At 41.5% G+C, this 23,390-nt stretch overlaps 1 protein-coding gene across 8 annotated transcripts in view; it reads right to left on the bottom strand.

The window, feature by feature from the left end:
• Positions 1 to 23,390, bottom strand: part of ptprub (protein tyrosine phosphatase receptor type Ub) — a 151,538-nt gene that overhangs the window by 30,857 nt on the left and 97,291 nt on the right. For all 8 annotated transcript variants that reach the window (XM_044207849.1, XM_044207848.1, XM_044207850.1 and 5 more), the window contains 7 exons: positions 20,782 to 21,075; positions 14,678 to 14,995; positions 13,149 to 13,258; positions 10,363 to 10,564; positions 8,619 to 8,721; positions 8,264 to 8,537; positions 2,641 to 2,677 (listed from right to left, as the gene is read on the bottom strand). In XM_044207849.1, coding sequence (XP_044063784.1) covers positions 2,641 to 2,677; positions 8,264 to 8,537; positions 8,619 to 8,721; positions 10,363 to 10,564; positions 13,149 to 13,258; positions 14,678 to 14,995; positions 20,782 to 21,075 — 1,338 coding nt within the window. The remainder of the gene's footprint in view (positions 1 to 2,640; positions 2,678 to 8,263; positions 8,538 to 8,618; positions 8,722 to 10,362; positions 10,565 to 13,148; positions 13,259 to 14,677; positions 14,996 to 20,781; positions 21,076 to 23,390) is intronic.

The following is a 23,390-nucleotide window of genomic DNA, read 5'->3' as shown; positions in this document are numbered from 1 at the left end:
CTTAAGACAAGAAACTCATTTGCTAAGACCCATTAGTCATGTACAAAAAGACTTGCAGCACATTGTTCTTAAATTTATTGTTAATCTTGAAGTTGTACAATGACATCAAACTGACACCTTGTGATATTGCAATGGTACATTTTTATGGTACATACACTAAACTTTTGAGGTTCAGTTCTATTCAATACTGGATATAATTGATATATTTTTCCCAGTCACAAGCCATCCACACAGCCCTACAGTATAATCTCAAGGTGCCCCGGTGTCTGTGAGCTTTTGGAAAGGTCGTTATCATAATAGCAGGTTATTCGTTTCTCTGGCATAAAGCTTCATACTTATGTAAATGTTGCTGAGCAGTGAGCCTTTCTTTGTCTTGTTCGAGGGGCCCACTGATCTAGTTTTTCTTGTGTGTGTCAACCTGTCCTCCAGGGCTTGACAGCCCTGAAACTAGCCCTTCTGAGCTTATTGGAACAGCACAACCTATCTGGAGAGCGGCATAAAGTCAGAGCAGGCCTGGGGATAGAGCTCTATCTTGCAGCCTGCTGGGGAAGAATCGGATCTGGGGCAGAGAAAATGAAAACAGAGCCATGTTTTAGCCCAGCTATCTGCAGCCGTGGGCACATTAAGGGTGCTTTAGAACCCTCATCTCAAATAAAGATGAAAGTAGCACAATATCATTTCATTATTTGGCAGGATTTGTTAATCAATGATGGTGTCATATCTGAATAGAGATGATGAGTCATTGGCTTGATATTTGACAAGAACTGTTCCTCCTAAAACTGCCCAGGACATGGCTTTTTTTAATCAAATTTCTGAACATCTGACAGGTATACTTTACTTTGCAGTAGTGGTAGGAGAGGGTTTAGTCAGATTGAATCAAAGATGATTTTTTTGTGGTTTCTTTTCACACACAGGGACACACTATGATCCAAAGATGTGTTTGTGCCTCCGAGCTACTGCAACCAAAAATAAGCCTGTCTCAAGGTGCTCCATTCAGCCACAAATTCAGCACTTGCTGTTTATTTTATGTTGTGACTTCAATCCAAATTACATGTACACATGAAATACAGGGGTACTTTATATTGGCTAAAATTGTAGATGAGTAGGTGAAAAATCAATTTCATTTTTCAGACATTTTGGACAGATAAGACGGTTTTACCACATTTAGCCTTGAAATTTCTATTAAGCCAAACATGAGCATGAAATAGATTTCCACATGAATCCATGCACCTGCCAGCTGCTGATGGTGGAAATTGGCACTTAGAGGAGAAATGGAAGTCTATTGTTGTGTTGAGCCTGCCAGAGGATCCTTAATTAAACTGTCACCTGGAAGTTGAAATGTAATCTCCAGCTTTGTTATCCAAGCCAAAATCATTTGCCTCCACTTTGCTTGTGATGGGCTGCTTGATAATAATGGCTTAGGACCCGATGATGCAGAGGCTATGTTAATGGTAGAGGGATCACAGAGATCACAAACAGCAACAAAAAAAACTCTGACCTGTCGCACCTTGAAATTGGAAATCACCCTGAGAATTTTTTTCCCATCAATTTGCCTTTCAGGGGGGTGTTTTTCAGTTACATCATTCTGCATGTGGATGATGTAAAGTTGGCATTTTTTTATATCATTAGTTTCCATTGTGTATTTTTCTCTCCTTTTTCTTTTGTCTTATCGTCCCTTCTCTTCTCTATTTTCATTACTATCTTGCTAATTTACTTACTAAAATGAAATGATTTTGACTTTTAGAGCTCCATTGTGCATTTCTTTCTTTCTTTGCTTAGTGTAAAAAAAAGAGGCAAGCACAATGTACAAAGCCCATTGCTGTGAGAAAGCATAATTAATCAATGCCCAACCGGATGTCTTTGTGGGGCAGATGGAGTGAGACACTCAGCTGAAATGGCTGGCCATTTGGCTTTATGCTTGAGTAGAGCCTCATCTCTTTCGTTTTTCACTCACAAAAAAAGGCCTTCACTAAAAACAGACACCCTGCCAAGACAATTTACTTGCAAGGCTCTGCTTACTGTTGCAGTGCTATGATAACTATAAATACATGACTTTTATTCACCATGATCTGACAGTGTACTATGGCAGAGGGGCTCTCCTGCCATCAGGACTTAGAGTCAATTTTCCTGCCCTTTTCATGTCCCTTTGAATCCAAATACTGGTGGGGGCTTTCTCATACTGATAGGCCAAGGTAGCTCCATCTGGAAGTTTTGATCTGAGGACCCTTCTGGACCGCGCTGAGGTCAAAGCCCACAGATGTAGCCGTCTAGTGGGCTGCTGATGAGAACAAAGAGGCTGCCTTTGATATAGTGTGGCCTAGCGTCTGCCCCCAAACAAACAGGATGAAAGCCTGACCTCTAATCCCTCCCTGCTTGTTGCCCTTTTCTCAGAGGCTCACTGCGAAACAACCAGGACCGTCAGAGAAAATTTGTCCCGATCCCCACCTTTGTACTTGAGAGAGAGGTGAACAACGGTGCAATATAGACCAAACCAAACAATACTGTTAAAATCACATTCTTAATTTCTTATCTTAGAACAATGGGAGAGTAGACAATTTTGCCTAGCACTCAGAGACGATGCAGGAAAAATCATTCAAGGTCACATTGTTTGTGAGAGGAGAAATATTCATGTTGAATTACCTTTGCGAGCGATGCGGATGCAGTTTATTCTGGATTCCTGAAAGAGAAAGAAAACACAGGCATCAGAGGGGAGAGTCGCTCTGCATTTTGCATAAAAGAGATGTGATAATAGAAAAGAGGATGACATGAAATACTGAACTAAGACACACACATATATCACATTGAAAATATGACCACAGCAGATAAAAATATTCTGAATGAACATTTAAACATGATGATTACTCCGCTAACACAGGAAACACATGAAGTAACTCTGGACCACATTTAGAACCACAGTGCTGTCTCTCCTCTCTGCTGTTTCAACCCTCTGATAAAATATTCAAATGACTAAACATGAGCAGTTGCACTACTCTCCTCTAAAAAAGCAAAATTTACTGTATGATAGAGACACAGATAAACTACAGGAAAAATGACTCAGACTAAAAGGACAAATTACCTCTGAGTTAAGAGTCCTATTGACGACACAAGACTACAAAATATCTCAAAACTGAAAGCTGTGAAGTGTTTGAGAAGAAGATTCTTGCTGAAGGAGCCAAGATGAGAGTTGAAAGGGAGCGAGCATAATTAAGAGGAGGGTTTCAGACCAGTGCACTACTATGAAAAAGAATTCATTTTATTCAAATTTCAGCTGATGACATCTCGGTGTTATGAAAAGGACCTTTGTTAAACAGCACTAATGAGATCCAAGACTGTAATCCAATTCCATCCTGCCACCTCTTGTAGGCGATGCATTATCAAATTAAGATTTACAGATGCTAATTCAGGCATTATGGAACAATTATGCAAATGTACACATTCGGAAATGAGCAAAAAGCGCTTTCCTCAAACTCCAGTTAAATTGCTTTTTTAAAATTGAAAACCCATTTTAAGCTGACAGATACTTTAGCAAACTCTTAACCCGATGGTTTGATCTGAAAATACAGACAAACATGTTCTCTGTCAGTCATTTTATTTCTACAAACCAACCGTGCAGATTCAGAGAATGACAGAATGTACGTTCTTCCATTTATCAGCCTCTCAAAGTCTCTCATTAGCTTCAAATATAGATATATTGCACATGTTTTATTGCACAAGGCTATTTGCAAATGAATATTTATTTGTTTTGGATAGTTGCTTTCAAGATTTATGATGGATTATACATGTAGAATTTAGGTTCGCCTAGAATAAAACATTTTTACAAAATGCATTATATCAGAATTCTGATGTTGTTAAATATGACAGCTCATTACAGAACAGTAACACAGCTAATCAGTGACATCTGTTAGGATTTTGGCGAAACTGACAGCAACAATGAGCTTATAACAGCATCATAACCAATAAATGAAACAGGCAAGAATTGATCAAGTAAAACAGGAACTACTGATTCATTAATTATCACGTTGTTCCTGATTCGTTCCTTACTTGTTCCTTAGTAACTTCTCACAATTTTGTTTACCATTTTGTAAAGTGTTACCACATTGGGATTTGCAGCCATTTGCAATCTACAGCCATGCTAGCAGCTCTGTGAGACTGTACTCAGGCACAGTGGTGCTTTGAGCTGAATGCTAACATCAGCAAGCTAACATGACAATGCTAAAATGCTGATGCTAAGCAGGTATAATGTATACCATGTTCACCATCCTATTTTAGCGTGTTAACTAAAATGCTAAAATTTGATAAGCACTAAACATTAAGTACAGCTGGGGCTGATGGCTATTCTGTGTTATTGGTGTAATACATTTTAAAAGTGGGAGACAAAGCCGTACTTCAAGTCTAGAAGTAGTAGTACTTGCATGACTTCATTTTTATTGGTGCTCTACTGTATAATAGAATTCATTAATCAAATTGTTTAAAAGTGCATCCATGGCTTTTACTTATAGCAAATATTTAACATCCAAAAAAGCTGATTCATCTGAACCAGCCTCCTTTATGGAGACGGCATTTGAATTCTACATTGTGTAGATTTACATCTATTTATTGTAGATGATAAAAAAATAGGCTGTTGTGATGGATAGAAGCACATCTGAATCATTGTGTGCCAGCTCAGCAGAAAGAGTTAATTGGCGAGCTCCAGATTGCGGGACACACATCACACGTCTGGCCGTGCTGTGCCAGTCAAGCGAGAGGGTCCGGTGGTTTCTGGCAGCTCTAAATACAAAACACAAATGCCAACATGCGACACAGGGCTCCACGGCACACACTCACGGTTTTTACAGTGTGTGTGTGAAGTTGGGAGATGTAAGAGTAGATGTTATAAATGACTATGCTGTGGCCTGCAAAGCTACAGTCTGTATCCACAGTCAAGTACATCTTTTTTTTTTTTCAATTACAGAGGGTTGACAGCTACTCTGCAGATAATTAACATGGGTAACTGCCAAATATTATGTGTCCCATTCACTGTTCAAACTACTCCCATTGCTGCCACTGTTGTAGAGGATAAGGTGCAATGTTTCCCCTCCACAAAGATATTCAAGACAAGCACAAACTTAAACAGACCACGCCGACCCTGATTTAATGCACTGTACAATTAAATGATAAAATAAGTAAGCTGACAATTCAGTTTATATTTAAATAAAGGTGTTCAGGGTGCAAATACCTTAAAGAGACAGTTCTCCCCAAAAGCAAAAATACATATTTTTCTATTGTGCTATTTATCCATCTAGATTGTTTTGGTGTGAGTTGCCGAGTTTTGGAGATATTGGCCGTAGAGATGTCTGCCTTTTTTTGAAAATAATGGAACTATATGGCACTTGGCTTGTGATGCTCAAAGCGCCAAAAAAGTTAAATTGGAAAAATTCAACAGCAACGTCTCTTTCCACAAATCATGACCCAGTTACTCAAGATAATCCACAGATTTGTTGTGAGCAGTTTCATGTAGGAACTATCGGTAGAAAGAAAATAGTTCCTGCATGAAACTGCTCACAACAAATCTGTGGATTATCTTGAGTAACCGGGTCATGATTTCTGGAAAGAGACATTGCTGTTGAGTTTTTCAATATATTTTTTTGGAGCTTTGAGCACCACAAGCCGAGTGCCATATAGTCCCCTTACATTCAAAAAATGCAGACATCTCTACGGCCGATATCTCCAAAACTCGGCAACTCACACCAAAACGATATAGGTGGATAAATCTCACTACAGGTAAGAGGAATAATTCATATTTTTCCTCTTTTTGGATTTTGGGGTGAACTGTCCCTTTAAATGATTGGCAAACTAAATATGGGACTGTTTTCTGATGTTTCATTCTTAGGAGAGAACTACTTTCAGTGCCAGCTACCCTTTTACTTCAAGAGCAGGTACAGTTTTTTTTCTTCTTCCAAAAGAGTGGGTATAAGGTTATTATGTTTACCTTTTCTATATACAATTCAAAAACTACTATAATATCCCACAGTACATGCATATGTTGAATGCATGATTTTCCGTACAAAATCAAATTTAAAATGCTAAAATTCTCTATTTTGGCCTACATTTTTGTGACAGAGTGAGCACAGTGCTGAAATGTAAAAGGCCTGAAATGCGTAATTGCACATGGAGGATGAGCAGGAAAAGAAAATACAAAAGGAAAATACAAAATATTACAAAACACAATTAGCAATTGCAGAACCTTTACAGTCCATACAGGCTGCACGAGCCAAACCTTAAAATCTGCTTTGTGGTTTTAATAGACACTCTCATTAACACTTGGATGTTAATGCTGTCAAAAGACTAACTGTTTGAAGTGAAAAATAATTACTCTATAATAATAACATCAGTGTTAAACTGTATTATTTGTTGGTCTGTTAGTGAAATGTGTAATGCTCTTTTATTTTATCTTTATGTAATTAGCACTTTTTCTGCCTCATGTGTCAGTTCATGTTGTCATAGCCCTGCTATGACATGTCTTCTCTGCCCTGCTGTTGACTGGTTATATACCCAGAAACTAACTTCCCCTCAACTGCACTGAACTGATTGAATTGAGCTAAATCACAAGCTTTTTAGCGGACATGCCGAGTAAGAAAAAAAAGCCTTCATAAAAAAACATGTGCTTAAAAAGAAGAAACATCACACCCACAACAAAGACTTTGCATTGACTTTGCAGGTCTGATGTCGGGAAACATTGACACTAGAATAAAGCGGAGTCTGTAATTATGTGTTTGCAGAAGTAAGTGTTGTCGTTTTTTGACGAAAACTCCTTGTGCAGACATGAAAACTAAGTTCCTGGCTTCCCAGCACACTGTTGTTACTTGTTCCTTGAATTGTTTCAGTCCTGCAGCACAAACACAGGACTCAGCCCAGATTTTGACAGTGACTGCTACTGTATTTCCAGGCAAAGGCAGCAATGTTTGAAAGACTGGGGACAGTGCTAGCTGTGTGATTTGGCACTCCACTCCACTCCACTCCACTCCACTCATTGTGGGTCATGGGTGCTGGCCCCCTGCCAGGCAAAACAAAACCTAATCCCATCCGCCAGTAAATCCAGGCCTCCCCTATCTAATCCCATGCTTAGTAGCCTAGTTGTATGAAGTGCTCACACTGCAATCCCTCAGTGTATTTCTCCACTGGGTTGGAAAAAGATGCTACTGGTGGAGATGAGCCTGCCAGCTCTGTTCATGGGACTTTATAATAAACACACACCCAGTGCAAGAAAAAAAAGTGACATGATCACAAAGTAACCATTGACAGGACTCAAAAAGTCAAACAGACCAGTAGCCCAGCTTGTATGTATTTATTCCCAGCTGATGATCACAGAAGTCTGCGTTACCTACGGCAACATTTCTTAGCCTGTGAATATTAAAGCAGCAGCTTTCTACCTCTGATCATCTGCACCTGTGCCCAATTATCCTTAAGTAATTGCCTCACCCAGGTAGCAGCTCTTCCTGTAATGGAATTTGGAAAGGTAATGTGGCGTCCTCTGGGTATGACTGAAGACTGGAGGACTTCATGTGCTCAAGAACGGTGAAATGGATGGAAAAATACAACAATGTGAAATAAGGTACTGCTTCTCAACTGACAAGGTCTACAACCAAGATTCACAAGGATTATGTTATGTGGACACAAATGCAGAAAAAAGCTTAAGGCCTTTAGGCCTGGTTTTGTGTTACCTTGGTCTACACTCACTGGCTATTTTCAAAGATACTCAACTGATTAGGTGCATAAAGAAATAGAGGAGTAGATAAGAGCAATCATGAAATAATGAAAGGACCATTGAATGAAGGACATGAAGTAACAGGACAAAAAAGAAAGGAATAGGACAGAAAAGGAAAAGCATAGACAAATACTGAAGTGACATACGTTGTAGACTCAGTAATTCCGGCTAATCACAGCGTCACTAGCTGTAAGTAATGCATACAAGTAATTCCCTGTTTCAGACATGCTTTGTTTGCGAAGAATCAAAGCAGTTGGATAAAAACATACATCATTTCCAAGTAGTTACACTGTCAGCTCAATATGGTTTCATCCCACAACCCCTTTCACAGCACAGATACTCAAGGGTTGTGAGCCCAGACAATGCCAACTGTCCTACAGCTTCAACCATAGCATTATGAATACTCATTAACACTACTCATCACTGGCGCAGAATTATTCTGAACACTAATGTCTACAGCTAGCCGATGAAGTGTTGCCTGATCTACTGCACCACTGGTGAGAGTTTACAATCACTCACCCCTCTGAAGTTGCTCATAGCCTGGAAGTAGACAAGGTAGCTTTTGCGTGGGTCCAAAGGGCTGTTCCAGTAGCCGTTGTAAGTGTGATTGTCGCCCACAGTGAAGGGACTGGCCTCTGGAAGGCTGCTGGGTGGCAGCTCAGCTGTGTAGTAGTGTGGTGTGCCCCGGGCCTGCGCCTCACCATGGGACATGGGCAGTGGGAAACACTCCTGAACCCCCAGCTCCCTCTTCACTTTCTTCCCCGTCTCCTCTTCAACCACTACCTGGTATGTACTGGACACAGGGTGGATGTGCACCTTTAATAAGCCATGTTTGGTATAAAAAAAGATCTAACATTTGAGATTATTTCCTCACCTGACAGGTGCCCCTCTGCCTTGGGCGGGGCGCAGCAGGACAGTAATTGTGCTCTCTGTCTCGCTCAGTGGGGACGGCATGTCTCCGTAATCAAATGTGGGAGCTGAGGACACACAGAAACACACTTACATGTCAAAAATAATTACGGCATATGCACACACACACATTGCCTTATCCAGTGTTCATTTAGGCCACATTAATTCAGTTTAAACACAGTCTTTCCCCTTCCACATAAACACGTTCAGCCCCTCAATGTCTTGTGAAACTAACACTAACCTTTTAGAGCCATCCCTTCCTATGCATGAATGGCTAACAGTGCTAATATACCCAGTACCCATATCCTCATATTTAATACACTGTTTGAACTTCCCTTTTTGTTGTCTTGGATACAAGTCCAATTAAAAGTCATGGAAGTGAGGCTAAATTGAATGGGTTTATAATTTGAAAGGATTTGGCTAAAGTCGTGCTCCTCCCTGGAGATGTGCTGGCACATTTCTCTTTAATATCAGGTGTCAATTAGTGAGGGGAAGGAGAGCAAAGTGTTCATGAGGAATCAATGATTATCATATTAAAAAGTGGTTTGCTAATACCGCAGCAGAAAAGAGCTGCCATCATTAAGGAAAACTGAATGTGCATTTGTTGACATTAAAGGTCTGTTGTGGTTTGTAGAACTAAAAGAGGGTTTGACGCCAGCTGCCAGAGAGAGTCTGTTCGAAGGATGATTGTATGTCAGCCACGGTGGTGCACACGTCTGTGTGTGTGTGTGTGTGTGTGTGTGTGTGTGTGTGTGTGTGTGTGTGTGTGTGTGTGTGTAGGTATGTGTAGGTGTGTAGGTGTGCGTGCGAATGAGGGAATGTGTGTAGCTGGATACTCTGCGGTGGGTATTGCTTGAAGATGCTGACAGTAGTAGCTGTTGAAGGTGTTCAGTGTTTGCTAGCTGTCAGCGCAGATTTGAGAGACGCTCAGTGTAAGTGAATGTTCTGCACCGTGGGCCAGTGGAGGAGGTTGAGGATGATCTGCAAAGACTTTTGGACTCTATCTGGGGTCTGGCTTTGTGCCAACGTTCTGTCTGACATACAGCCAGTAAAGCAGTGACTGTGCACTAAATCTATAATTAAACAAACCCGGCCTCTCTGTGAAGAGATAGGGGCAGACGGAGTGAGTAAATGTGTGAGCGAGACAGGGTGGGAGTGGCTGTGTTGTGCGTTCCTAAGAGGTGTAATCCGATCCCTTAACAAGCACAAATGCATCATTAAAAAGAAATAGAAACACCAGGGCTGGATCTCTATCACCAGTAATAAGCTCTGAGACTCTCGGAAGTGACATTCTGATCCCAAGAATGTACTGCATCTTTCTTCATACATAACACACAGCAGTGTCCCCTCTGTGGTGTTTCTCTGCTTCCTATGAGTTAATTTATGTCTTGAGGACTGTGAGATGACAGTGTGTCACTAGTCTGGAGAGGCAATGGAAAATAGCTCTTACACTCTGGGAGCAGTAGTTTTGCCTCTGCGAGAGAAGAAAGATGCCAAGGTCAAAAGAGAGAAAACCCAGATCCTAATTATAGCATGCAGTGGGTGAAGTCTAGTGCTGTACCTGCATGCTGCATCAGTGATAGGCAGTGATGGCACACAGAGCAGCCTCTACATGGAGAGGCCTGTTTCCATTTCTATTTTCCAATTTTACAGGAGCTTTCCCACTCCCCCGCAAGCACAGATACTCAGTCAGTCAATGGTGATTATACCTGAGATGTTAGTGGTGATTTCAGTGAGGGCGGTCTGGCCAAAGCCCTTGGCTGTACGGGCTCGAACGGAGATTAGGTAAGTTGTTCCGGGGTGGAGGTTGGAGAACATGTGGTAGGTCTCATTCTTCAGCTTGGACACAGTTCTTCTAGGTCCTGGGACATTAATGCCTGGATCAGACGACTCAATACTCTGGTAACTGATCTGTTGTTGAATGAGGAAAAAAACAAGATGGTCTCAGGGTAATATCATAAAATCAAGCGTCAACTTAGCACCGATTTTATGCTTCGTTATTGCAGCTGCTAACAAATTTCAAGTGAGTAATTTACGAGTTTCATACTGATCAGCGGAGGTCATTAACTCGGTGCACAAATGGCTCTATCATAAGTAATAATTCTAAAGTTTGATTGATATGATTCAGTTCATTCAGAAATTAATTTGCTTCTCTAAATCAATGCGCTAGTTGCTCATGTGGATTTATAGTTTTAGATGAATAGGACTTGACTGGCATTGGCACAAGTCAAAGTCATATAAGCAACCTGGAGTTTTTCAAAAAGTATTGTGAGTGGTAAATGATTTTCATACTAAGTAATGCATTATAAAGGCTATGGACACCACACAGTAAAAAGTGAATTCAAGTGTGCTAAGTGTTTATAAGTTTAATTAACTCTTGTTAACACTCAAAAACTGCTTTACATGAGCATCCTTTAAAAGTGATCTTTTCTAAAGTTTTCCTTGAGAGGTTGATTTGCTTTGCCTGCACGGTACTCTCATGAGAATTTCCACTTATACTCTTTGAAATAGTGGAGAAGCAAATGAGATGACCTTACTGCAATCAGACAAGGGTGAGCATATTAGGATATACGTTAAGAGCTGGAAGAGATCCACTTCATTGAAGGAATGAACGCACTCACTACGTACTGTATAAGCTCATATGCACGTATTACACACACAGTGTGTGTAATACGTGCATATGAGCATTCACATATGCACGTGCACACCGCACACACTGAAGACACCACACAAGCCAAACCAAAGGCTTTGCTGATTATCATAGGAAGAGCTTAATGCTTGCTCCTTAGTGTGAAGAATTATGAGCCATCCAGTGACTAAACACAGACAGACCTCTGTGTTTCCTCTACAAAGGCAGACATAAAAGATGCCAGACAGTGCACAGAGCGGCGAGGAGGGCTTGCAGGACAGCATGGCGGTCGATGGACTCAGGCACAGTGGTCAATGGTTTAATCTGAGAGAAATGAAGAGGATTTCTACAGCTCTGTATAAAGCTTTCTCCGTCAGCCAAGAGAGATCAACACACTACAGAGTAAAAAATCCTGTGCAGTTTCCACTTTATATGTCAAACCACAAATCCTATCCTTGAGGCGACATTGCAAGAGAGGCCAAGGAAAGAAGGCTTGAGGATAGGTAGGCAGGCCTACTGATGGCTTACCACAGACAGAGGGTATACAGTAAATCCAAAATAACTATCCTGCTAAACGTAAGGCCTACAGCAGATGCATGTGAGTTATCTATTAATGACAGGGCTCTATTGTAATGGCAAAGTCCAGAGTTACGTGATAGACCGAGTGCACAAGGTCAGTGATAGCGTTTCCGAGCATCGCTGCTATTTTCGTTTATATACGCACAGCACACTGTGCACTAAAGGGTTGGGTGAAGAAGAATACAAATTGGACTAGAGTGGTTTGGTGATTAAGCACGTATCTGTTCTGTGCAGTGGCTCTTGAAGAAAATGGCTCACTAAATAGAGAGAAGTATTTTTGCATTGGGCACGAAAATACCAAAAGAACAGGCGCATTTCAGTTCCAGGAAAATGCAAAAATTTTGTAGTGATGCTCAAAATGAGTCCAAAGTGGACGTGCTGGCTATTAAAATTATCATTATTATTAAAATTAGGGCTACAGTTAAAAGACGGTCACAAAGTGACAAAACAACACACTGTACCTTCAGCTCCAAACAATCTGACCACAAGGTCCATTTAGTACCTGTTCTGGAGCTTTCTGTCATATCACACATCTTCCTCAGCAAAAGGAGTTTGCCCAGTTGACATGGAATTGCAGATGTTGAAAATTCAACTTTTCTGTGCACCTATTGGTCTTCTCATCAATGATGGCTAAAAAGTTGAGATTCATTTTTGTTTCACTTGAAAAAATGAAATTTTAACTACTACAATTGACTGTTAGTTAAACCCCTCCCCCATTCAGCGATTGTCCAATCATAGTTTAGCATAGGCATGGCTGTGTCTGTTTCTTTATAGCCTTTCCAAAACACAAGACCAAAAGTGTAAAGAATGGATTAAACAGTGTGTTTATCTGCTCTAACCTAAACTGCAAAGCTAGTGCTAATGCATGTCCGGCTAGCTTACTACCTAGAGTAGTGACTTAACCCAGTGTTTCTACTAAGCATGGGGCCTCAAAGCAAAAGGGTAACATTGTGTGGGGTTACAGGTTACGTTAAAAAAAGTCCTAATGGATGCTACTATATCAAAGTTTAGGCTAACGTTAGTGGCTCTGTCCTGCTTGTTATTGGCTTAGGGGAAGTTCACAATCCAGTTACCCCAGCCAAACTTCTTATCTAAGATAGCATTAACAGTTAGTCCTCATCCCCAAAGCCTTTTCTTTAGAACCATACTGTTTAAATATATGAACAATAAAGCAACTGTCCTGCTCATCCAAGTATGTAAGCTAAGCTAACAAGTAAGCTAACATCGTTAACCATTTTTAAAAGTGACAGGGCAGAGAAATTCAACATATTGTCTCACAGAGCTCACCTCATATTGGGTAATAAGGCCATTGGGCTCAACAGGCTCCTCCCACTTCAGGAAGATCATGTCATCCAGCGGGGTGAAGGTGAGCGACTCTGGTGCTATGCCTCCAGGAACTGTAAGAAATTGTCAGAACAAACATTTGTCGGGGAAATTGAAGTGCTAATCCCACAGTGAGCCTCTCCTGTCAATATCACAGAAGTGAATGTCACAGTGGCTCAGAACAATGCACCACATGAGACAGTCAGACAGCCAAAGAGCAGCAGGCAGAGAACATCAGATAAGGACACAGTTAATTTATGAACTGCATCAGTTATGTAACCACAACACAGACAAGAGAAAGAAAATAAGGATATTATCATTTCATATCAATCTTCAGTCAAAGTAGAAATATGTTGATGAATTTATGACGCTTGCTGGTAAACTTGTTTCTGATTGGCAGTTAGAGGACATTCAACATTAGACTGTGTTAACAGTTAGTAACAGATTCGGCTGCAGTCCCCATGGTCTGTGTGAGCGCTGTACAGAGGAAGACTGTTATGTGAGATTCAGGCCTGAGGCTAAAGCAAGAGCCAAACAGCTGAGTCGACTGTTATTTTTGAATTGAGTTAGTCTGGAAGAGTTGCTTATTAAGGCTTTTGGAAAAAGCGTTCATAATTGACGTGTACTATATGTGTGTGTGTGTGTGTATATATATATATATATATATATATATATATATACATATCTTTTATCACTTCAGAAAAAAAAACCTCTCTCTTGCTTTCTCACTCTCTTGATCTTTTTCTATCTTTCTCTGTATATATCTCTTTCTGAAAAATCTTGTTTGTTTTGATTTTTTCATGGCAGAATTGATTTCTCCCTCAGCCGTCATGCAGGCGATGTGCTACAGCACAAAGGAATAATAGGAGATAAGAAATAAGCACAAAATCCTATCTCGGGGTTGCCGGAGTCTCAGATATAATGTTTTCTCTTTTATGTTATTTTCATCTGAAAATGAAAAGGATCTTTTCTAATGCTGATTCAGGCTCAGTCAGATGGTCACCCTCTCTGTATTAATGTGTTAGAGGAAGACAGAGGAGCTGGCAGAGGTGTTAGAAGTGTTAATATTTTGAAATATTAGGGAAAGTCACCACATAAAAAACAAAATGATACATACTGATTGATATATGGATTTGTATTTTAACCTCATGTGGTGCACTAGTTTGACAGTATGTTGAAAAATCTCAAAAACAACCATCACAGCATCAGGTAAATGTGACAAAATTCTGGTTGTGAGCAGTCTCAGGCCTGTTTTAGAGAGGTGTTGATTCAAATTCAAATTTCTGTTAAATTGTATAGTATCATATTGACAGGTGTTTCTATTGTTTTGTCCACCCCATTTATATCAAAGATGGTATGATAAATGGCAACTAAGTGTATATTAATATCCAAGTGGTGATTTCTCTCTTTCTTTGTAATGACACTTTTCATGTTTAGTTTTTCTGTCCTCTTTTTCCATACTATCTTTTCTGTAACCTCCTCCCGAGACTTACTGTCCTCCTCGGTCTGGAAGGTGACCTCTCTGCCCTCTTTCTTCCCCTCTGGGTTGGCCAGTGACAGACGGATATAGATTCCGTGGTAGGGTGGCAGATCACGCAGCGTGAAGCGTGAGGCATTGTGTTCCACTGCCAGGCACTCACGCACGGTGGTGTTGTGGCCTCCACCGCCTCCCGCCGTGGTGTAGCGGTAGCAAAGGGACACTGAGTAGGTGTGGCATCGTGTCAGGTTGAACGCCAAATTCTCCCACTGCAGGGACAACTGCCTGGACTGGATATCTGTGGCCATGAGGGCCCGCAATGCACGCATGGGCTCTGGAAGGGAGGAGGAAAGATTGAAGAAGAAAAAAAAGGAGAAAAATGAGTAATAAAGAAAGCACAGATGCAGTGACAAAAACAAGCAATGTCATTAGAAAAGTCCTGAAGGCACAATACTGAATTTTAGAAAATGAAAACACAGGTAACTTTGTTTTATTGCGAAATATTAGATTTAAGACAGGGCACCCAGCAAATGATAGTGTCACTGATGTCCCAGGACTACCCTGGCAGTTTTTCACTTGTTCCCCTCCTACATGCAGCCATATTGCCCTGCCACAACATGGAGGTCAACATTGTGCTGCCAGCACAACACACCCACATCCCCCATGGCAGAGCAGGAACTCCAATGCCAATTGCTCTAATTAATCAGACGGGCTGCGGGTTGCTGTCGCACTCCCATCAGTCCCCGCCTCTGTGTCGCAGAGCAAATTGACTATCCAGTAGTTATACTTCTTTGTCCTGAGGTTTAATCCACACACACAAATGCCAGTGCTATACAAGGGCATTCAGTTCTGCTGGTCACTTTTACTGCTGGGTCATCGCGATGGCCTGTCGCATATTTTTAGAAGGCACCAAGTTAATTCTGGTCACTGCCGGGTTAACCCTGACTTTCTGTGACTCAGACTAAAAGAACAACAGCTCTGTCTTTGATATCCTCCGCAAATGTAATGGCTAGCTGAAAGATACAGAGAAGCCTCTATGCACAGAGGCACAGACCAGCCAGTGTTCAGGAGGACGTCCGAAACTGAAGAGAGGCTGAGTTAAGCCAAGGACATCCTCAGTATCAATGGAGGCATTTATCGGTGGCCATTATTAACACAATCAATGCCTTTTTGTCAAGCAATATGCTACATAATGTATTGTATTGCTATATTCTTTTAATAGGGCATGTTGAATAATGGGCCAGGGAGGTAGGGAATGACAGCAGAGATATGGGCTACAGGGAGAGATCAGTGGAGTTTGAGGTTACTGGCCAAGGTCTTCATTCCTTCACTGACTTGAACACTCAGTGGGATTCTCACTGCAGCACAGATTAGTGCAGGGAACTTAAATAAGGCAGCTAATGCATCACTGAGCAGGGGCTAATGCACTAAAACAAGAATTATCTAAGAAAATGGATTTGAAAGGTGTTCAAGGACACACTAACACACAGATATGCACACATTTGCTGTATGAAATAATTATTTAGCTCTATCTCTTTATCACTCTTTTTTATATCTTTTCTTCTCCCTTCTTCTTTCTCTCTCTGTCTATTTTATTTGTTCAAACACACATAAATTAACATGCTAACATTATCAGATACAATAGCCCTATGCAATTTCTTGATCACATATTACTGCCTGTGGTGGAGCAATTCTTTAAAAGTAAAATTTTACGACACTTCCAATCTATACTGAAGGCCTCTGCAGTCACCAGCTTTCTCTTTTAATTTGCTCTCTGGCATCTCATACTAGATGGAAATATGACCAGAGCATTGATCTGAACCTCATCCAGACTAATGTGATGGCAGATAAATGGGTGGGCACAGTAATCTCAAAGTAGTAGACTGCACCCAGCAAGAAATGTTAATGTTCCATTGTTCAGTGTGACTGAGAATTGTCTTAATGGTGCAATTGATAGTCTGCACAGTCTGAGAGCTAAATAAAGAGTGGCATTTAAGTGCTGAGTTGATGAAAGTGCCGCCAAAGAGGCCACAGTGTGCTCATTGTGGGTTTTCTCAAAGTGGACATTTGTGCCAGCCCCTTCCCCTTGCCTCGTCTTATTTGTCTGTATGCCACGGGCACCCATTCTCTGGCACCCTGTGGCGTGAAAATTGCAGCCGCCCCAACATGGCCAAAAGCCCAGAGCACCATGTTGATCCTTGGAGATTGGAAGTTAGAGTGGATATGACAGGTTCTGGTTTATTACCTCCCCTAAAACTGTGACATGGGACAGCAGCAGGACAGAGCAGAGCTGCCTTAGATTGCATGCATCCGTGGAGGGGATCTGGACTGACTGTGTCAGATGGGAAAACCAAATTTATACAGACATGCACGCCTATAACCATGTGCAAGGAAAAACACAAGCACACATAAATCCAAACACCCCAAATGTGAACATATAGGGAATTCTGGCTCAGAGTGGAAGTCATGATGAACGACATGCCAAGAAATGTGCCTAATTTTAGCCAGGCCCCAGCATTGGCTCCCTCTAACAGACCAAGAGCATCATGGGCAGAGGCTTTCCAGAAGGTTCAGTGACCCAGCAGCAGGTGGAAGCCCATTAACGTAGTTTGGGGACCACCTGCAGTACAAATACTCGCCTCTCCTCTGTGATTTACTTGAGGGGCTTCAAGCTGTGCTAATGCACCGTGCTGATAATCACATCAATGGCTCATCAAGCACACCTGGATGGCCATCAGAGCCAGGCGGAGACCATGTTCACATTCACGGCCATTAGTTTTACAGCACCCGCATGAGGACAGCTCGGCTGCGCGAGGATGTGTATGTGTACGGTGAAGCCAGCTAGCCAACATGTTTGGGAAGGAGGGAAATATTCAGCATGACCATGGAAGAGTGAAATTAGTCACGGTGGCAAGACACAGCTTCTGGAGGGGAACTTCACTTTCCTCCTAAATACAGAGAGGGTCCAAATATCCCTTCTGCTCACTGAATACTTACCACCTCCCTGAAATCACCACAAGAACCCCACCATCTATTTTCTCATGCTTAAACCTAATCAGGCCAACAGCAAAGAGGGGCAATCAGGATTCAGCCGTGGAATGTGGGGTCAGTAGGGGTAGTGTAAACCAGATGGTTTGGATGGTTGGGTCAGGGGAGCTCTGGGAACCAGGTGGTGATTAGAGTCTCCTGGGGGGTCAAGAAGGTGAGATACACCAGGTGGAAGAGGTTTCCATCGTTGCAGCTTACTGTAAAGTGTGTAACACCTCAACACGCCCAGGTAAGATCAAGCCATGCAGGAGTCAATGCAGATGCAGCTGCACTACAAAAAAACTAATTCAACCATCAGTCACTCGCAACTTTGCAGCCACAAGGACAAAACACAAGACAGGACGACTGGCAAAATTAATTTCACTTCCTCTGTATTGAACTAGTACTGCATCTAAATGCCCTGTTTAACAGCTCAGCAAACACAGCAGTATTACTTATCCCACACATGGTTGAACAAGCTAATGTCACAGTGGTTGAAATGTAAATACATCATTAAAGGCTGAGTTTAGTGACTTTCACAAACACCGATACCAGCAACTGTGAAAGCAATTTCCGTACACTGAGTCCTCTCTCGCTTCACCTCTGGCACATTCACCCTCCTCATTTTTACTGTTTCACTCTCTCACTTTGAAAAACTACCCTCACTCCCACACACATACTCCCACATGGCAGCCTTCCCTCCACTCTTCCCTCTCTTGCGATCAAATTTTTTAAACTTTTTTTATTGTGAATTTTCAGTCTGTCTCTTGAGTTGGGGTGGGGCGTGCAGGGATTGGGGAGGGAGGGTTGTGAGCTCACTCATGGTGCCTGATGAATGGGGGGAGTCTTTGGCTGTTGGGAGAGGAGAGTAGCTTTAATATGTCATTGGAGAGGGGGGCAGGGAGGCTCTACTGGAGCAGGGTAGGAAGATATGTGAGGGATGGTGTGTGGCAGGAAGAGACCGTTGGGCATAGAAAAGAGTGATGACCATGGAAGACACAAATCCACAGACTGCCTTTGGGTAACACAAAGCTCTCCATTCCGTGTGCCTGTGAGCGCTGCACACACATTGCAGATGCAGGCAGAGGTAATGAATGCCTGCATCTCTGTGTGTGCATCTGCATCAACACAGTACTCTTTGTGCTATAACTGTGTACATATATTTTAAAGTAAGCATGGGTGTGGCCTGCTGGTATTCTGCTCATCTCCCTCGGTGTTCTGTGTCTGCACAGTGACAGATGACAGGGGTGCACAGATGTGAGCAGGCAGTACAAAATGTTCAAATGAGAAAAAAAAAAAGCCTAAATGACAGAATGAAAAATAATTGATATTTAAATTTGCATTTTACTGGAATGTTAGCTTTTACTGTAGTTTAAGGGGAAGTGACGCTTTTGCAGAATGTGTAGAATAGACCAACAAAGAGGAAGTAGAAAGCAAGTTAATAGAGCTGAGACAACTAGTCCATTATTAAATAAGTTGAGCGATGGAAAATTAATCAGAATCTATTATTGTGTCTGACTGCAAAAATGCTTGATCATCCTTGCTTTTCTTTGTCATATATGTAAGTAAACTGAATATATTCTGGTTTGTGTTTGCATAAAACAATTTGAAGACATACCGTTGGGCTTTTGGAATTTATAATGGGCATTTTACACTATTTTCTTTCAAAACTATTAATAAATTAATAGAGCATATAATCTGCAGATTAAATAAAATAATCAGTTGCAGCCCTACAAATGTATCATGAATATGTGAAGTCCTACAGATAGTATGTTGTCCATAGCACTGTATGTCCCTTATTGTTTCTTTATTTTAAAACCATTTACAGTGTGTATCTGTGTGTGCTGGGATTGATATGTCTCCACCACTGTCACCTACAAATTCTTGTCCATTTATTGTATTGGCCAAATAAAATTTATATCCTCTTCAGTAGATACCAAAGAAGCCTGCTTTAGGCTAGCTACTGTAGTCAACCAGCTGTTATCTTTTAAATAACCGTCACACCAATGTTGTCATGCTGGCAGCAAAAAAAAAAGTCTCCCTTTCAGTCTCCTCAGCTGCAGAGTTCAGAGAACGCCAGTGATAGCAAATGTGCCTTTTCTTATGAGATAAGTATATGCAGTGACTGAGTCAGAACTTTTCTATCAGCTCCTTTCTGATTGAATTTTAGCAGATTATCGTGACAGATTCTCTCTGAAGTTACGGTGTGTGGCTGTTGGGCATCAGTACTTTGAGCTGTGGCTCTGGAATTAATTCATTAAGAGCAAAGAAGACATATCTATAGGTATTATTTTAACCTAGATTAAATGTACAAGCCTATGCAATTTGGAAAATCACAGAGCAGCATCCTGGTAATGGTTGCAATGAAGACTGAACAGCCAGGTGTTCAACACACTGCATTCCCTTATCCAGGGCTCTAGGGCACTGCATCACCTAAACAGTGCACACTGTAATTCCCCTAAGCACTACACGTTGCATAATGGGTCCCTTCAGAGGATTGTCTCTGTCCAATTAAAAAAAAAAGAGAAAACACAAAACCCTAAATGAGAACAGAGTAAATAGACTGCTGTAGCCTGTTATCTCTACAAACATGACAGCATACTACAAGATTCAAATATAGCTACAAATCCCTGCCACAGAAAAGATGTAAGTGATAAGGTAAACAATGCTCCATAATTCATCTTTAAACAAATAACATAAGGATACAAAGCTGGGTGGTGGGTGGTGTGTTTTCAGCTTGCAGTGCAGCAGCAGCTACTGGCCAGTGAAAAGCAGTTTGCAGTAGCAACAACACTTTCATTTTTGGAGTCAGGTGTTAAAATACCCTGCTCTGTTATATGAATGAGTGTGTAGTTAATGATGATAGTCTTTTTTTTTTCTTGATACTTTGATCTCTTCAGGCCTCTAAAAATCCTTAACAACCTGAGTAGGAAAAAGCACTCAAACTGAGTCAAAACTCACATGTACACTAAGACCAGAGCCTGTCACAACAATGCTTAATTTTAAGGGGTCACAAGCCAAAAAGGTTGGGAACCACTGAATTAGGTGACTACACCCTGTCCAGTTGTACGGTGTTAGAATGTCAAAGCTCACCTGCACACTTGGTCCTGCTCACAAGAGGCGGTCCAGGTGGGCCAGTTCCTCCCTCTCCAGGCCGAGTCAACAGCACACTGATGTGGTACTCTGTGTCTGGATCTAGGTGCCACAGCTTATAGGTGACCATGTTGACTCCATGCACCTCTGACCACGGAGACTGGCTGGCGCGGTACTCAATTTCCTTCCTGATAATGGGGCCATCTCCCAGGATAGAGTTGGTGTTGAGCTGGATGATCAGGTAAGTGGAGCCGGCGCGCAGCAGCTGGGGTGGCGCAATCGGCGAAGGAGGTACTGTGAGAGGAAATGAAAAGCAGTGTTTTTCATTTTCCTGTTCAAACATACGTTTGTATTGGTAAAAGCATTTGCTGGCGGGCCCATAGCACTGCTGCACAGTCTAGGGAGGTAAAGTTGTGGTATTACTTTTATTAATCAGGTGTATGCAAACAGATTTCTCACTATGTTAAAGCCCACTGAGTCTTAAATGAGTCTCTAGAGACTGCAGGATGTGAGCAGGTCAAACTGCATACAAATAGCAGATTAGTCATCCCTATTAGCGAGGCATTCGGAGCCTTGCATACATTTGAGCAAAGTAGTGAGTGAAGAAACAGCTGTGCATCCAGTGCATTGAATGTGTATGATCTTTGTAACTGAAGGGTTAAGTGTTGTACATCTTTTTCTCTAACTGAGTGCTCTGTCCTCGCAGCTGGTCACCATGATGAACGAGGAGACTCTGCATCACTGTTGGTAAAGATTGCCAAACCACGGATTAATTCCAGAACCCACCGGTCAAATGTCACTTACTGGCAGATCCAAGCGACTGAACAATTACACGGGCAACAGTGTGAAGGAGGGAAGGGAATGCAAAAGAAATGAGGACAAAGCATGAGAAAAGATCAGAGTTAGATCTGTGGCTGTGACTAATCCTTCATTCCCGCAGAGGCGCCTCTGTCTTTTATGGCCCTCCTCTCTGTGGGCTTTCAACATTACCAACACCTCACCTCCACTCTGTACTGCTTCCTTTTGCCTTGCCTTAGCCTGCAGCAGCTCATATTTGGGCTGTCAAGTACTGCATCCATAATGAAAGGCCACATTTAGGCCACAGGCAAGCAGCGAGTGGGGCCATATTTAAAACAACTCACTCATTTCTTTCACAGTTAAAGTTCACAGCTGTGGAGATTTTTCTCTTCATTTACTTTGTTTATTTTACAATAAATTTTTTCTGAGCCTATTATTAGTTGTCTTTTTCATTGTTTCCCTCTGTATACAGAGCTATTCTCAAAGTAAACACTGCTCTCAGTGCTACGTTATGTTTAATTAAGGATTTCTCTGTACTGAAATGTATGCTTTAACAGGCTGAAAAATCCCTGAAAACACATCTTCAACTGTGCTCAGGATCAAAATATAACAACTATGGGGTGACAACAAAAGCCAGAGACATACAGTACCTTAAGGAGGAAGATGAATGATTTTGTGGGCATGTTGCTGTCCTCTATGGGGCACTAAGAGAGCTTCATCATGATTCCTGCATGCAAACTACAGTCTTGAAATGAGTGGATCCAACTCATTAAGGGAGTGATTAGGCTCTTCTCACCAGAGCAGTAGGGGGAAAAAGGATTTATGAAAGTCTCGTTAAGGACTCGCTCTCAGCTCCTGTGAAATAAATTACAGAGTTACAGCCAGTTGACTTGAGCATGACTTACAGCCGGCCATCCCATCTACTCATGGCGCAGAATGAGCTGTGCCAAAAATAACATCTTTGTCCTGATTATAAAAAAAGGAAGGAAAGCAACAACCACATAAGTACTACTGTATCAATAGTACTTATTTTCTGAGAGTGTGAGCACACTAAATGGGATTTCATGGCCTTCCATGGGCACATTCACTGACTCCTCATTTACCGGCAGCTGCTGGTTAGAGGGTTTAATAACATTTTGGAAAAGGGCTCCATTTTGTACTGTAGCAATCGGCCTGTATCACAATACTGAACCGATTCCATATCAATCAAAGGGATTTACTTCATGCTTTAACAAAACAAGACTAGAGTCTACAGCCACAGGCTGTCAAAGGCACAGCAGTGCTTTGAGCAAAATGCTAACATCAGCATGCTAACATGGTCACACTGATAGTGGAAACTTGTTGATGCTAAGCAGGTATAATGTTAACCATGCTCATCATCTTAGTTTAGCATGTTAGTATGCTAACATTTATTAATTAACATTAATCAAAACAAATCCAGCCGAGGCTGATGAGATTGCCATTAGTTTTGTAGGCATTTAGTCACAAACCAAATTATTGGACAAACAGAAATTCTGACCTGATGATAGAGGAAAAGTTAAGGGACCACCAAAGTTATTACAATTTATCCTGAGGGGAACATAAATGTCTGCACCAAATTTCACGTCAATCCATCCAACAGTTGTTGAGTTATTTCAGTCTGGACCAAAGTGATGGACAGACCGACCAACTGATCAACCGACCAACTGACACACCAATATTGCCATCCACAGAGCCATGCCGCTTACATTGCTAAAAATGCATTTTGCACTCTCTCTAACTCTCTTTTGCCCTTGTATCACTTTTAATAAAACATGATAACAGGAGGAGCA

This window comes from Siniperca chuatsi, linkage group LG9 (assembly GCF_020085105.1).
Source record: "Siniperca chuatsi isolate FFG_IHB_CAS linkage group LG9, ASM2008510v1, whole genome shotgun sequence".
Classification (NCBI taxonomy): Eukaryota; Metazoa; Chordata; class Actinopteri; order Centrarchiformes; family Sinipercidae; genus Siniperca; species Siniperca chuatsi.
This window is presented reverse-complemented; position numbering and strand designations above follow the sequence as displayed.